The sequence below is a fragment of the Calidris pugnax genome, unplaced genomic scaffold (assembly GCF_001431845.1).
Source record: "Calidris pugnax isolate Ruff unplaced genomic scaffold, ASM143184v1 scaffold20, whole genome shotgun sequence".
Classification (NCBI taxonomy): domain Eukaryota; kingdom Metazoa; phylum Chordata; class Aves; order Charadriiformes; family Scolopacidae; genus Calidris; species Calidris pugnax.
In genome coordinates, this window is record NW_015094510.1 from 25,197,870 (window position 1) to 25,213,798 (window position 15,929).

Below are 15,929 nucleotides of genomic sequence, written 5' to 3' on the forward strand. Positions count from 1 at the left end.
ACCTTTCTGGAACCCAAACCAAGGTATGGTAAATTTGAGTGTCTCTGCAGAAACCAGTGTGGGACGAGCACAGTTGAGGCAGAGCCAGAACTAATAAATGCAGCTCATCTGAATTGGCTCTGAGGAGATGTAGCTCCAGGTTACTGCTCAACTCACGGCTGAATTAAGACTAAAAGTGGTGTATAATTTCGTCCATTTTTTCATGTAATTACTTAGCTATACAAAAAAGAGTATCACTACCTACTATTTAATCCTTAATTTATTTTGAAATAAATGTCATTTTAAAAATAAGGATATTCATAGAATGGTTAGAGTTGGAAGGGACCTTAAAGATCATCTAGTTCCAATCCCCTGCCATGGGCAGGGACACCTCCCACTAGACCAGGTTGTTCAAAGCCCCATCCAACCTGGTCTTGAACACCTCCAGGAATGGGGCATCCACAGCTTTTCTGGGAAACCTGTTCCAGTGTCTCACCATTCTTATAGTGAAAAATGTATTCCTCATATCTGATCTAAATCTTCGCTTTTCCAGTTTGAAGCCATTACCCCTTGTCCTATTGCTACATGTCCTTGTAAAAAGTCCCTCTCCTGCTTTCCTGTAGGCCTCCTTTCAGATATTGGAAGGCTGCTAGAAGGTCTCCCCAGAGCTTTCCCTTCTCCAGCCTGAACAACCTAAACCCTCTCAGCCAGTCCTCATAGGAGAGGTGCTCCAGCCCTCTGATCGTTTTTGTGGTCTGTGTTTCCCAGCCTGGAGGGGTGTATGGGGAGAAATCCTGCTTCACGTTATAGGAAACTTCTGTTGAGACAGTACTTTTATAGAGAACTTTTCATTTGTGGTCAGTCCTTAGTTAAATAACCAATTGTTTGAATTACAAATGGTTATAAAATGAATTACAAATACAGCTTAGTATTCATATGTAAGATGATGGTATATTTAAAGTGATTTGACAAAGAACAGTCCTAAACTATTACAGAGGTTGTTAGGACTTGCTGCTAAAGTTGTTATTTTTCCTTTAAATAAAAGGATCATTTTAACAAGTCTTGTAGTCTGTATGCAGGGAAAGCTTCAGAGCAGAATCAGGAGAAAAGCACTGAAGCACTTGGTGGTGGGTTTAAGTTCTTACAGTAACAATGTGAGCAGAAGATGATAACGGGGAGATGCTATAAGAGTTTGGAGACATCTGACATTTATCTACTATGGCTTTCCAAAAAGTGCTACTGTTGAATGAGCTGTGGCTCTTACAAATTACTGACTTAAAAATCTGAGGATATTCAGCACATACACTGTAATTCTGTACTTCTGGTGGGGCTCTGGGTGTAAAGCAGAGTCCTCCTTCCTCCACATTTCTGTGGCTTATTACATGGAAATTAAGTCATCGCTTTTGCTTTCTTTTAGAGGCTTGCTTGCAGTCTTTTTCTCTGACTTGGTCTAAAGTGATTTATTGCATGCTGATTTTTGTTCTTTTAGTGCAAAGACTCTTTTGACTAAGAAGGAAACTGTGTGTATTGCAGCATGCAGAGTGTGAATTTAAGTGTTGCGCTGCGTCTTGACGAAGTTGTGCCACTATGACAGTGGCAACATCTACTCTATTTTCCGTGTTCTAGTATAATTAGAATGGAATACTAGATTAGTATTCCATAAAGTATCAGCTTTAGCATCTGCATGTGTAGCATACTGTAACTAAGCATACCTGTATTTTTGACAGGTGTTTCGATGGTACTTACAAAATGCTGCTAGAGCATGTCATAAGGGTAATGTAAAGGATGCTAGAAAAATAAATCAAAATACAGTGACATATTCAAGAATAAGTGCTGTGGCTTAGAGCAGTAACCCCAGCCTGCCGTGCATCACAGTGCGGCAAAGCTGAGCAGGGAGTTGTAGCTGCAGTTGTAAGCAGTGTAAATGCAGTATCCCTGGTGGACTTCGTTTTTAGATCTCTTCTTTCGTGTGTGGGAGTGGGAGGAAGGGTAAGTAAGTGGATAGGGACTAGCTGACTCTTTAACAGCTCCGCTCTAATTAAACCTTTTGATCATAGGCCTTGAAATAGCGTGGTTCTCATCTTTGGTGTCCGGCTATTGTAGTCCAGCTGATGCGTGTTATAAATTGCAGTGACCAGTTACCATTTCATTAAGGAGCAAAAGCACAGGAGTGTGGAAGAAAGAAGGAGACAGAAGGGAAGGACTGCGATTCTCTGGAGTTAAACAGTCTTTGTTCTGAGACCGCAGAAAATGGTACCAATAACTTGGACTTTGTATGTGAACAGAGGGAGCAAGAGCATTTTTGCCGTGTGGGGTGCATGCACAACTACAGGCAGATTCCAGTTCTGATATTGCTGTTGCCTCCAAAGAGCTGTATGACCCTGGGCAGCTTGTGGAAGGTGTAAGTTTGTGAAGCATTTGTTTGCTTTTTACACTTGTAGTTTGTTTACTTTTTAGGGTCAGAGTTTCAGGAAGTTTGAACCCAAGTATAGACTGCATACATCTCTGAACTACTTTTACAGTTGATTTTTGTTCATTCTCAGTTTATGTGTGCGTACAGATGCACGGTGTCTTCCTCCCCACACGTGTCTTCTGTGCTACAGTGTCTTGATCATACTTAGTTGTTTGAGTTTAGGCTCAGAAAGCTTGAGTGTGTTTTGAACTCCGTGTCACATACTAAAATTTTCACATGGATCAAAGCTGTAAACGATTTTCTGCATGGTTCACAGAGTCCCCAGAGCGCGAGTGGGATTCAGGCGTGGGAGGTGATTGTGTCTCCTGGTGTTTCTGTTGCTCCAATGAAAGAAAAGGCTGCAGAGTCAGCATTGCTTGCTGGTTGGTTTCCTGCCCTCGCTGAGGATCTGGTTTACACCACGGCCAAAGCCACTCCATTTTCTGATCAGTCCCATGGCGCAGCCTTGGCATGGTGCTTGGGTGCCAGTGGCCTCCTGGGGATCAAAAGCCACAGCCAGGCTACTCATGGTCTGTTTGAGCCACGTATTCGCCACATGTCTGAAAATCATAGTCAACTTCTGCTGAATTTGGTATCCAAATTGAAATATAAGAAAAATTGAGTTACTATGAAGCGCTGTGCCATAACTAGTCTGTGACTTAGTATCACTGTTTGAAAAATTAAGCCAAACACGCTCATTAAGGGCCCTAAGGCTTATCTGGTGTATTTTGTCACATCCTGTGACTTGGAGGTGAAGACTGTAGTTTATGTATCTCAACTGACTGACTGGTTTGGGATTCTTGTATTTCCATAGGTACAACATTGATCCTGGCTTGTACTGTCCATTTTTCTCTCTTGGGGCGTGCATGGAAGGTTTGAACTCTTTGTTCAGTCAGCTCCTAGGAATCTCCCTGTATGCTGAACAGACACAGAGAGGAGAGATTTGGTCTGAAGATGTTAGAAAGTTGGTAAGTATTCTTGTTCCCAGCGTCTGAAATGACAAAGGGAAGTTAGACAAGATGGTGTGTTCCTCTGAGTCAGGAATCAAACTTTGTTTTTAAATTACTTAGGTACCTATCAAAAGCACACACTAGATGTCTAATTTTAGTTGAAGTTAGACCTCAAGGGCTTTATACTCTCTCTAAGTGCCTTTTATATGCTTGGTATTTTATGGCCTTTATAATCTGTCTCTGAAGGGTGGCTGAATCAGAAGCAGTTTCTGTTTGGAGATTGCTGTTGTAGCTTTCAAGCTGTCCCTCTGAATGAGCCCTGCTAGTTTTCTTAGTTTCAATTTGTAGATGACTGTAGTCAACTAGAATGCTGTAGCTGCATATTCTAGCAGTCATGTGTCTGCCTCATTTTTTAATTCTGTATTCGTCTTTACTTTGAGATTGGTTTTTACATCTTTATTTTTGCCCTCTCTTTAGGGGAGGGTAGAAATAATAGACTGGGCAATAATTTACTCATCAGGTTCCCAGGTTCCTCTGTTGTCTTCCCTCCATGTATTCACTGCCCCATCTCCTTCACTGCTCTTCCACCTCCAGCAAGAGCTGCTTTTCTTTGTATCCTGGGGGTCAATTTATAATTACTCCTTAAGCTTTCTATTTTTATTTCCGTGGTAAATCAGCTTCAGTTACTGTTGACTTCTCTGAAGTCATTTGGGGGCTACATACAGTCTTACTTTTAATACTAATCTGTGACTAATTAGTTTTGAGTGAAATGCAGGAATGAGTGTAGTTTGAGAGACAAGTGAATCATATATATTTTTTTCCATCAGAAAAATACCAACAGATTTTATATTACTTATTCACACTTTATTTATCATTTATTTATTATAAATCTTTGGATTAGAATACCATGTCTTCAATTTACACATCTTATCAGTGCTTTCACTGTAGAAATGATACTTTTTTTTTCTTCAGGCTGTTGTTCATGAAACGGAAGGTTTGCTAGGATACATCTATTGTGACTTCTTTCAGCGACCTGATAAACCACATCAGGTAACATTTATGATCTGATTCCAGCGTGGGTTTTATTTGAGTAATGACTGTAGTGTTAGGGCGTTTATGTTCAATGTAAGTTTAGTAAAAGTTACCTCTATTTAAAATAAATTAAGTTTAAACAGGGAAAATCTGTAACTTCAAATGTGGTTTTAGGTAAAATACTTTCGTGAGTAACCTTTAATTTAAAAAACATCACCTGATAAGGTAACCTCAGACTCCTTGTTTTACAGAACGACAGGCACTCTGAAATGTCATAGAACTCTGTTGAGAGAAATGGTAGATTTTTAAACACCCGTTTTCTTCATTAGCTTAATATATATGTTTTTCTAAGATTTCACAATATACTAGGAGTGTTGTGCAGAATATTTGATAAAGAAGTTACTGCTGAAGAATGAGAAGTTATGGATTTAGCACGAGTAAATTTCTTTGAGCTAGTGATATTTTTTAGAAAAATTGAGAGGTGTTGATAATTCTAAAATAAAGAAAAATATTAAATTTTATTTTCTAAAAGCAACAGAGTCTTTTCTTCATGAAATGCGGTAGTTTCCATATGAATATGAAGCAAATAATAAAAATGGAGAAACAATGTGCTGCCGTTGAACAACACTTAATGATCATTGAATGCAACCTGTGTAACTTGGGATGTGTTTAGGTTTGGTTTAATAGTTTACATTTGATTTAATCATTTCATTATTGTTTTAATCTCATTGATATAATGACAATGGCTGTCTGTATGTTTGCTTTTATCTTGAAAAGGATTGTCACTTTACTGTTCGTGGAGGGAGGCTGCGGGAAAATGGAGAGTACCAGCTGCCTGTAGTTGTTCTTATGCTTAGCCTGCCCCATTCAACGAGGGGTGCACCAACGCTCCTGACTCCTGGCATGATGGAGAATCTCTTCCATGAAATGGGACATGCTATGCATTCCATGCTGGGAAGAACTCGGTACCAACATGTCACTGGTGAGAAAGTTAAAATAGTGATTTTTTTTGTTGTTTGTTTTAGTTAGATGTTTAATTTCTAGAAGGGAGTAGATGATCTAAAAACCAACCAAACAACATTTGACTATTCTTATTCTCCTAATAGGCATATGTATCTCTTCTTTCTGTACTACTGATCTTTGTTCTAGTGGTGGTACCCACTCTTGCAAGTTTGCCTTATGTGGAGTTTATAATAATGGAATAGCTGGAGGATTGAAAATAAATTGAGCTAAGCTTGTACCTAGTATAAAAGTACAGTGAATCCTGGGTTGGAAATTACTTAGGAAGTTGAATTAAGAAATTTAGTAAAATAGTGCTTGCAAAGAACATACACTGGCAATATGGAAAAATCTGTGAAGCCAGGCTTTTTCTGATTGATTCTGATTAAAGCGAAGTTGATAAATTAAAAACATATTGTATTGGCAGGCATGATGAACTGGTAGGCCTTTTTATCATATGTAAATGAACATGAATGAACATGCAACACAGATTAGTGGGTGCACAGAAAAGGAATATTGCCGTTTTTCATTTAGTCCCTCTTCTCAAGGAGTGGCAGTGAGTGTGTTGGCTCACAGCTCACAGGCTGCTGTGGCCTTCTGCGTTTCTGGCAAATGGCTCAAAGACATGTCTGGCTACAGCTGCTTGACATGCTGCTTTTCTTACCTGCAGACAACTTGGTATATCCTCTTCTATAATAGTGCACTGGAAATCCCATTTGCAGTAGACATTTACTTAGTAAAAAAAACCCCACACAACCAGACAGATGAAATTGTAGCTCCCTTGTCTGAAAGATTTTTTTTATGTTTTGCTATGTTTATATGATGCTATTGATACGAAGGGGAGTCCACGGTAGAGTTAAGTGTTATCGACAGATAGTTTGCACCTCGTGACAAAGTGTTCTTTCTTAAGTCTTCTACGTAAAATTAAAATAGACTGATCTGTTTATAAGTGTGTCACTACTGGGCATTGCTAAAATGAACACTGTATATGCTCTTTCAGTATAAGCTCTGTGTACTCCTGTTAACTGCTCTCCAACACTCCTTCCACTCATATAGTCTTGCTCATCTTGACCTCCAGAAGTACGTATATGCCCGAAGTAACTGCTTTGGTCATGTTCTCCTCTTGTGGTGAATCATATGTATCTGCATGTCAAAGTCTGGAAGGGGCAGGAAATGGCTGATTTTGAGGCTCAGACTTTCTGTGAGCCCCTGTGTGTGGTTTCAGCGTGTCCTTAGCTCCGGGCAGTCCTGCCTCCCAGAGGATTTCACTCCAGATCTGGCATTGCAAAAGCAGCGTCAGAGGTCAGTTGTGCTGTTTCTGCAGAGAACCCTTTTTTTTAGGGTTTGGAATGTGTGACAATCAAAGGGCTCATCCCAGGGCTGTCTGTTAGGGACCATCTGCCCTCATGAGGCACTAGGATGGCAAAGTGTCAAAATAAGATGACTACAGGCAATTGAAAGAACCAAAAATTTGACATTCTGGTTGAGATGATGTCTTTCCTTCTTTCCCCCTTTTCTGATTAACTTTCCCAAATATTCAGAAAGCCATTCTGCTGCTAACAGGCCCAAAACTTGGATAATACTATACATTTTTGACTTGAGATGTGTTTCTTTTTAAGTTAATCTGTCATCTTACTATATGCATATTCTGTGATTGTTTAATGCATATTTATGCATATAATTTTTTTAAAAATCCTGCCTTGTATTCCATTTTAGTTTATCATGCAGTAGAGAATACCTACGTTTGTTTTACAGGAGAACTAACTTATCCCAGATAACTGCCCAAGCTTTTACCTTTCTAACTTGCAGAAAATGTTATTTTTCAGGTCTTTTTAATGGTTATTAGAAGAATTCTGTCACTTTATTGAGGGCCACTGAGAAAGAATAAATGACTGGAGGAACATCAGTGTGGTTCTGCAGGCATTTGTCTTGGGACCTGCCTCGTTTTAGCCTTTTTAAAAAATGATTTTCAAGCAACAGACCCCCAGCCCCTAACACCCACCAATGAAGTGTCTTGGCACAAAAGAAGAGTTGGGGTATTGTATAAGAACTGAATAACTAGATACTGCAGTGACTGAAGTAAAATGCAATTCAGAAGTATACGGTGCAGATCATGCATTTAAAGAGAATTTACGCTGTCAAATAGGTATTTCAGCAGTGGTGGAGGAACAGCAGTAGAGTTTTATGTCTTAACGCAGAACTACAAATAGCTAATGCATCTGTGAAAGGGGCAAATATGTTTTGAAATTACATCAGAGATGTATCTAACAGGAATAAGTATTAGAATGATTAAAAAAATACCGGTGAAACTTCATGCAATTCTTGGGCATGGTTGTGTTTCTTGGGTCTGAAGGTGAATTCAAACTGAAGCAGGTACGGAGGGGAGCTACAATGGATGGCTTTTAGACTTTATCTTGCCTTTGGATAATGATGGCTGAGAGAGAATATCGTTTCTCTCAATGTAGGAGTTAAAAAACAGTGCAGGAAATGCTCTTTATACTAAAAAGCAGTATTGATCTGAAAACATAAAAGTATGAACAGATTATGAATTCAGATTAAAAATGAGAGAAAGATTTGTAAAGATCAAAGGAGTGATCTAAAAAAATAGTCTTCAAAAAAGAATAGTAGAAGGAAAAACCGTACTTAGGTTTAAGACTAGTTTTGAATGCTGACATTGTCTCTAGCAGACAGGGATGGACGTGGTGACCCAGTGGGTCCGTTATTAAAGCAGCAACTTGTAAATCCCTAACTTTAGTATAGCAATCAGAAATGCAGCTTTGATTTGGTGATATGTTACACTTCTTAATAACTTCCATTTTGTTGGGTTCTGACAAAGATTAGAGTAAATAAGGTTTTTGGGAAAATGCTTTTTGAAAGTACAAACTGCTAAAATATTGCCTCATTGCACTTAGAACATGTCTTCAATCTGCAAGAGTGCTCCTTGGATGAATGGCTTCGTATTCTAAAGTAAAGTTAATATAAAGCATAAGTAAGCTCAGCAAACAGATGGAAGCTAAAAATTGTAACAGTGAATAGGATTAAGGCAGAGTTTTATTTACACTGTAGTTTGATTTAGGTTTAGGACACTTAAATAGATTTGGTGTTTCATGTAGGGCCAGTTTGGCTACAGTCTGGTTTAGTTTAAAAAGGGTGTGATCCAGAGCTTTATAAGGTGCCTCACCCAGCTGTTCAAATATTTTGTTTTACTTTGTGATTTATAGTAAAATGTGTAGGATTATAATGAAGCTTTTCTGGCAATATGTACAATAATGGTATGGAAATAAAATATTGACTTAATAAAGGAAAGAATATTAAAGTTCACTAAAAGTCCAAACCGAAAGTTGCAAAACCCTTCGGGAAGAGTTAACTATTTGTGTTAATGAAAATAGCAAATGCTAATGTGTACAATTACTCTGCCTCTAGGAACCAGATGTCCTACTGATTTTGCTGAAGTTCCCTCAATTCTGATGGAGTACTTTGCAAATGACTATCGAGTGGTTAACCAATTTGCAAGGCACTATAAAACGGGACAGGTAGGAAAAAATTATATATAAAATATTGAAAATAGGACTAAATGTTTTCAGGAAAAGAATCACATTTTCATGTGTTATTTTTTAATAAAGTTTGAACTAGAAGTAAAGAATGGATAGAAATTGTTTTAGTGTTATAATTTCAATTTTTCAGAAAAAAAGTTAATATTCTTATTGCAGAAAAGCTGTAAAGGAATAACAGATCCCTATATCTGAGGTTCCAATTACATATTTAAAACTTTCAGCTTTGTTTCTTACAAAGGTTCTGTAGCTTCTACACTACACAAATCTAGTGTAGTACGTGAACAACTTCAGTGTGAATCAAGTTATGATGTGGAACATTTTAATTTAATTACAGGTAGGTTATGGCAAAAATAGTGATGTGTCATTGAACTATCCAAAGTCTGTCTTAAAATAAAGCTCGGGTACCAAATCATGGAAAGAAATGTAAAAGATCTGCAGTGTTTAAAAGCTCCCACCTTTAGCACAGTGTGGTGTAGCGTTTGAAATATTTTGTGATGAAAAGTGTACTGCTTTTTTTAGGATGAGATTAGGATTAGTCAGGTTCTAGCAGTAATAAATCTCTGCATTAAAATTCTGATCGCTTTTGTTACATAAAGCTATTCTATGCCAATCTTCTGCAAAGGTCTGCTTCTTATGGGAAATTTAGAAAACAATGCTCTTCAGAACAAGGTGACTTGGCGGTTGCTTTAACGCATGGCAGCAGAACATGATTTATATTTGTACAGCCATTTCAAATATACAAATCCAGTAAACAATAACCAAAGACCTTTTTCTAGTGCTTTTGACTGAGGCAAGCTTCAGTGTACTCAGATGTGGTGGTTGAAGAATAGACTACCCCTCAATGCAAAATCAAGAAAGCCCCTTCAGTTGTGTGCTGTTACACTCCACTGAAGATTTTTATCCGCTCCTAGGCATTCTGTATATTTCAGTATTATGAAAATGGAATGACGTTTGTCTCCATTAAACAGAAAACTATGTTGCTTAACTTCTATTTTAATAGATACTGTCTGAGAAATTTGCTCTGTAAATCTGCTTTTTGTTGTTGTTACAGAGCAATCATTTCTGTAGAACTGATTGCACTAAGAAAGTCTCCTTGAAACCTGGGAGTTAAAAGTTCAGGAGTGTTCATCAGTTATATGTTTGAGTCCACATACTGAAACACTGTTTTCTGGGGTTCTCTATAAAGTTCATGTAGTATTTAATCATTGTGGAGTTAATCTGATTGCATATGAGTTCAGAGACTGATCTTGACTAAAACATCTGAAAAAGATTTGTGGAACATTATTTATGACTTTGTATTTTCAAAATGGCTTAACAAATCTAAACCATGTTTAGTTGCAGTGCAAAAGCTAAGAACCAGACACTGTGTCACATTTGGCATTTCCATAAACTTCTTCTGTTTATTGGTGGTGAAATCTTGCCCTTTCAGAGAGCAGTTGAGAGAGGTTTAATGTAGAAATTCAGTCTTGAAAGGGGCAAGAATGGATTATGCTAGAAATGAGAAAAAGAGCCTGGAACTGCTGTGTGGCTTTTGAGGGCTTTAGACAGCTTCCTTTTAATTGGTTTTGGTTTGGGTTTTTTTTTTCTTTAAATTTAGAACGTATTTTTAAGACATTATCCAACATATATAAATCTGCTTTTGCTTATGTTGGTTCATCTAAGCTAGTTTTAAGAATCTGAGATCAGATTTCCATATCTGTAATTTAAATACAAGTAGATCAGAGTCATCTTTTCTGTTCTTGAAATTCAGTGATTGTTACAGCAATTACTTTTGTCTGTTGTGTGTATGTTACAAAGTACTTTGAACAGAAAATCCCAGGTCGCTTAAGGCTTTTGGAGCTTATATTTTCTGTGCTTGTTCCCTAATTTTTTTGGTGGACAAATAGAAATTTGAATCAATGTTTTCTTCTCCAGTTTTTTAGTTACTTGAAAGAAAAATAAATCCATTTTACCCCCTTTTCAAAGGGAAGTAAGGAAGGTGGGTGAAACAGTTTAAACGTGAAATTTGTAAAACCATTTCATCCACATATCTTGAGGATCTGCTCCATAATATCTTGAAGTTTATAGAAAGCTTGTCTCTGCTTTCTGTGCGTTTTGGATGCTTGTGCTGTTGAGCACTGAGGAATGAAAAAGCTTGCAAGCTCTTCTGGCAAAAGAATCAAGTCTTGTGAATGGAGTTCAAAAAGCTGGCCAGCACAAAAGTATTTGTTCCAAGAAAGTAGCAAGCCTAGTTTTCCTTTCATCTCAAAGATAACTCAAAACAGAAAAACTTTGAGGGGAAAAAAAAAAAGAGGGCTGTGTTAATTAGTCACTCAAGTTGAATTACTCAGGTAAGCTCATAAAGTCAAGCCATACCAAAATGAGGTTGTAAGAGTGCTTAAGCAGACAATCTGCTGCATGTGTACCATTTGGTATCACTGAGTTTGTTTAATTTTGTTTGTTAAGTGCACAGATACACGATAGGCCTGTCGAGCTAAATCATTTTAAGCTTGTGTGTCTTTAGAGGCTCTCTTGAGCAAAGGCCAGTATTTCAGCTGTTCAAATTTGAACTGACTTCATTTTTCACAGAGATGGAATTACAAAGGCAGTATTATATTAGCATGATTACAAGAATAAGCCCACAGATAGTAAACAGTCGTAATGTGTCATGGTTACTACATAGCAGTAAGGAGTTAAGTGTGATTTGGGGCACAAGGAATTCTGTTCTTTTATACCATGGCAAACATGCTGAAAAATTTATGCCAAGATCTTAAAGTTACTTAATATAGAAAGATGGAAAAGTGGAACCCAAAGTAAAGCATGTAGTGTTTAAATTTAAAAAAAAAAAATGGAATGGTAATTCAATTAACATAGTTTTAGTCAAAGCTCTGTGAAGTCTTTCTTTTAGAAGACGGATGACAGTTTGATTCTGGTTTTGTCGGAGAGCTCATCTTTCAGGATAAGTAGGATAATCCTGCTGATGCAATTTTGTTCTTCGCTCAGCTGCTTATTAAGGGACTGTATGAGATTGTAATGGAGCAAGGAGAAGTAGCTTCTATTGCCTAAAACAGTACATCTTCCTCAGTACATTCAAGACCTCGGGGTATCTGTATGCCCGACATTCATAGAAACAACCTTGGGAGAGAAGTGGTGATCTTTGAAAAACCCTCTGGAGTCTAATTTTAGTTCCCTCAAATCTTAAATTTTAAAATCCCAGAGGTGCTTTGGGAAATATATGATCTACTTTTTATTATTCTTTCCATTTAATCTAATTTTGGCAGTGCTTTTCTGGTGCCAAATTCAGCTTGACTTGTGAAGTATTATAACAACACAATCTTTGAGCCAGACCAGTAGCACTGATAGATTTAAACAAAGGAACATTTATGTCTTTCTTCCGTGCCTTTTTGTCAGTAGGTATTGATATAAGAATGATTTGTCATTTCCTGTTGATTTTAATCTGCTCAAACAGTAGAGCTTGATCTTCAGGGCAGAGTAGATCTACATTGTTTCATACTCATATGGCTGCAAAAAAGATAAAAATATTTTTTTGGAGGCTTTTGGTATTATTTACATTTTACTTTGTCTCTAGAAGGTGGTGCGAAGCCATCTCTTGTGCAAAGAGAGTTTAATACATTATTAATGATCATTCTGTGTCTCCCCTCAGGAGTTTGATTTAGAATAGGATAGATTCTTGTAGCATAATATAAGGAAGAAAGAGGTGAATGCAGAGGCTGCCTTTTTAGCAGTCTTCTCCAGTTTGAGGTCAGCTATTTACAGTACAGTCAAAAGAAGGCAGGACTTTCTTGGGTGGAGAGTCTGTAAGAAATGCTTAGCTCTGAACTGAGAATTAGACCTGCTTCAGTTGTTTCTTGAGCAGGGCTGTCAGTGACCAGCTCTCCCAGGGAGCACACAAAGTCTGTCTGCGTCGCCCAATCTTGCTGCTCTCTGCCCCAGTGAACTGCAAACTTGGATTTCCCAATTCAGTTGAGGATCTGCGGGTCTGTGGTTTACCAAAATGACAATTACAAAAGGCTTAGTGCCTTTTGTTCTATTTATTTTGTGTTCCAGCTGAAAGTCTGTGCTCATAACTTTTTCTTACCATCATTTAATATAGCCCAAATATAAAATTGAAAATCCATTATGTTGAAAGAGCTGGTTTGACCTTACTGGTAGGAGTGCTCTTGGCTTTAACAATCTTAAATTATAACTGTGTAAAATATACATATCTTCTGTTGCCAAGCTTTTGGATGTTCAGCTTACTTAACACTGACAAATTACAATTTAAGAATTCCCATCCAGTTTTCTCATACTTTACTGCATCCAAAATACAGGTGCCCCTAGAAGAAATCAGTTTGTTTAATTCCATACTGCACTACTTCAGTGGGGAATGAAAGCCTCCAAAAAGCTGCCAAAATTTCCTAATCGGTTTAGTGGTTAATAACAAATTCTGGTCAAAATTCTATAGACTTCCTTTCGCAAGGGTTTCTTGTGTGACAACTGAAACTGTGTTATCACAAACCCACATGTGCTTTAGTTCCAGGATGAAAAGTCATTGAAGTGTGTGCCTCACTCTATATAAGAGGATGAGACAAGAGATTTTCATAGAGCCAGGAGAAAAATTGCCCAACCAAAAATACTTTTTACCATTTGTAATTTATTTCTATGTTGCTTCTTGCCTTAATAACTTTTTTACATAATTAAGTCATATTTTGAACGATACTAAGTCCAGTATGGAAGCTCAAGGTAGTCAGCTACTAACATCTTCATTACTATGGATAACTGCCCATTTACTCTTACTTACTCTAGTAGTCCAAAATCATCATGTAATTTGAAACAGAATTTTTATATTTGAGAAGGGTAAATACTGGCCTAACGAGGATATACTGTAGGGCAGATTTCATGTTCATTGGTTCATTTTTCTGTGTTGAAATTTAACGGCTGTGCACATTTATAACAAGCAAAATAGTGGGGGGTGTTCTGTCCCATTCTTGACCCAGCTGACATTTGTCTTGGAGAAGAAGTTACAAGCCTTGGCAAGCTACTGCATGAAACAGCTGTGCAATTTGAGAGGTTTTCTTATCTTCTTTAAATTCCGGATTCCACAGAATTAATTGATAACATTTTCCTCACTTATGTGTAACTTCTCTGGAGTTGTTTTTTTATTCTGTGAACATTATCATTGTTTGTCTTGAAGTCATATCATTTACACAGAATCTAAACATATGGCCCTGCCATCAGGATCTGTAGACTTTCATGTATTATTTCTTAAACACTTCAACACACTGTAAAAGTGTAGGTATGCCAAACATCTGTATTACATTGTACAATTGGTAGGAACTTTCTTAATATTTTAGCAAGAACCTAGTTATTTTAATCATATTTAATATTTGGTTAATAAAAACTGCTAGCAAAAAGAAAGCTTACTAGGAAAGACATCTATGGAAAAGCTTCAGGAAGCAGTGGAAGAAGTGTAATGTCAAGCATTCATATACAGATATTCTTAAAAATCTGGCATTAAAAAGTCTTTGGAGGTACCTGTAGACACCTGGACAGAAAGTCAAAAAGAGTTTGCTTAATGACTTGAAAAACGTCTCTGACTTTCAGCCTGTGGCGGCATGGATAATTTTATTGCCATAAAAGTGGAATAAATTAACCTTCGTTAAAAATTTCAAAGGGTAGATATTTACTGTTCAGTGTGACCAAACATTTTTATGTGGGTTAGGCTGGAAGGCCTGATGCTGTCTCAGCTGAAGTTATGAAAACCCTGCCAGCACAATGGGAGTTACGTGGGCCTCCGTGTAAATCTCAGTGAACTAAGCTCAAACACCAACAGAAGAATCTATTATTATATCTGCTTTTGAAGATTAGTCAGAATGACCTGGGAGGACTTTAACTGCCCTCTGTGTTCTTTATCTCTAAAGATAGTTGTAATGTTTTTAACAGGCATATAAGGAAACACGGGATCAATGTATAGAAAAATAAACATTGAGACTTGGTGATTTCTTGATTGCTATGTAAATTACTGATGATATCTTAATTGCCCATTTAATGCTTTGTTGAGCAAATGAGATTTCCTTCCTCAGTGCAAAGCACTTCAAATATGTTTTTATTACCGCCAGGAGTGTGTTTTTTAATTGCATCTTCAGCCTTTTCTATAGTAAGCATACTATTTATAAATATACAACAATACTAAATATGTTCTGACTTCTGTTTTTTTTATTCAAGCCACTACCAAAAAACATGGTGTCAAGACTGTGTGAGTCCAAAAAGGTGTGTGCTGCAGCTGATATGCAACTCCAGGTATGCATTCTAGTTTCTACTCTCTGTCCATCACTTACAGAACATATTTTAATTGTTATAATTTTAGTAAATTTTTATTTTAACATAGACACATCATCTAACTATATGCAAATTAGTGAAAATGCATCAATTTTGATATTAATTTTCATGTTTGTTTTTATGAATATATTCTGTACTGTCTGCTTAAAGCTGAATGTCTAAACCGGTAGGAAAATATCGTGAAAACCACAGCTTTTGAAAACGGTTGGATTAGCAGAGTTCCCAACATTGGTTTAAGACTGAGTTCTTAAATTAATGGAATCATTTAAGGAGAACTTGCAATAGAGATAGTATTGCCTACATTTGGATCATTAAAGTGTCGGAGGACTGAGAGAATTAGGCCACCTTAGTAAAATCAAACCAGCTCTTGTATTTACTAGAATGTGATTTGAGCTCCCTGTCCTCTGCAGCTCCAGTACGAAAGCAGCAATTTGTTACTGCAAGGCCGTAAGATGTCTCTCTCAGTGTTAGGAGCAGTAATTAAATTCATAAACCTTAATTTTCTGTGGGTAGATGTGGTTGTTCACTCATTCCCATAAACAAACTATCACTGTTGCTTTTCTTCAAAGGAATAAAGAAAATTAGGGTTCTATCTAAAATGGTTATTTAGGTTTCTTCAGTCCTGCAACAGCAGTTCTCAGAGGT

At 37.2% G+C, this 15,929-nt stretch overlaps 1 protein-coding gene across 1 annotated transcript in view; it reads left to right on the forward strand.

Annotated features, from left to right (window-relative positions):
- Positions 1-15,929, forward strand: part of MIPEP (mitochondrial intermediate peptidase) — a 75,288-nt gene that overhangs the window by 28,373 nt on the left and 30,986 nt on the right. Inside the window, exons 12-16 of the mRNA XM_014965752.1 lie at positions 3,246-3,399; positions 4,354-4,431; positions 5,191-5,395; positions 8,836-8,945; positions 15,171-15,245. Coding sequence (XP_014821238.1) covers positions 3,246-3,399; positions 4,354-4,431; positions 5,191-5,395; positions 8,836-8,945; positions 15,171-15,245 — 622 coding nt within the window. The remainder of the gene's footprint in view (positions 1-3,245; positions 3,400-4,353; positions 4,432-5,190; positions 5,396-8,835; positions 8,946-15,170; positions 15,246-15,929) is intronic.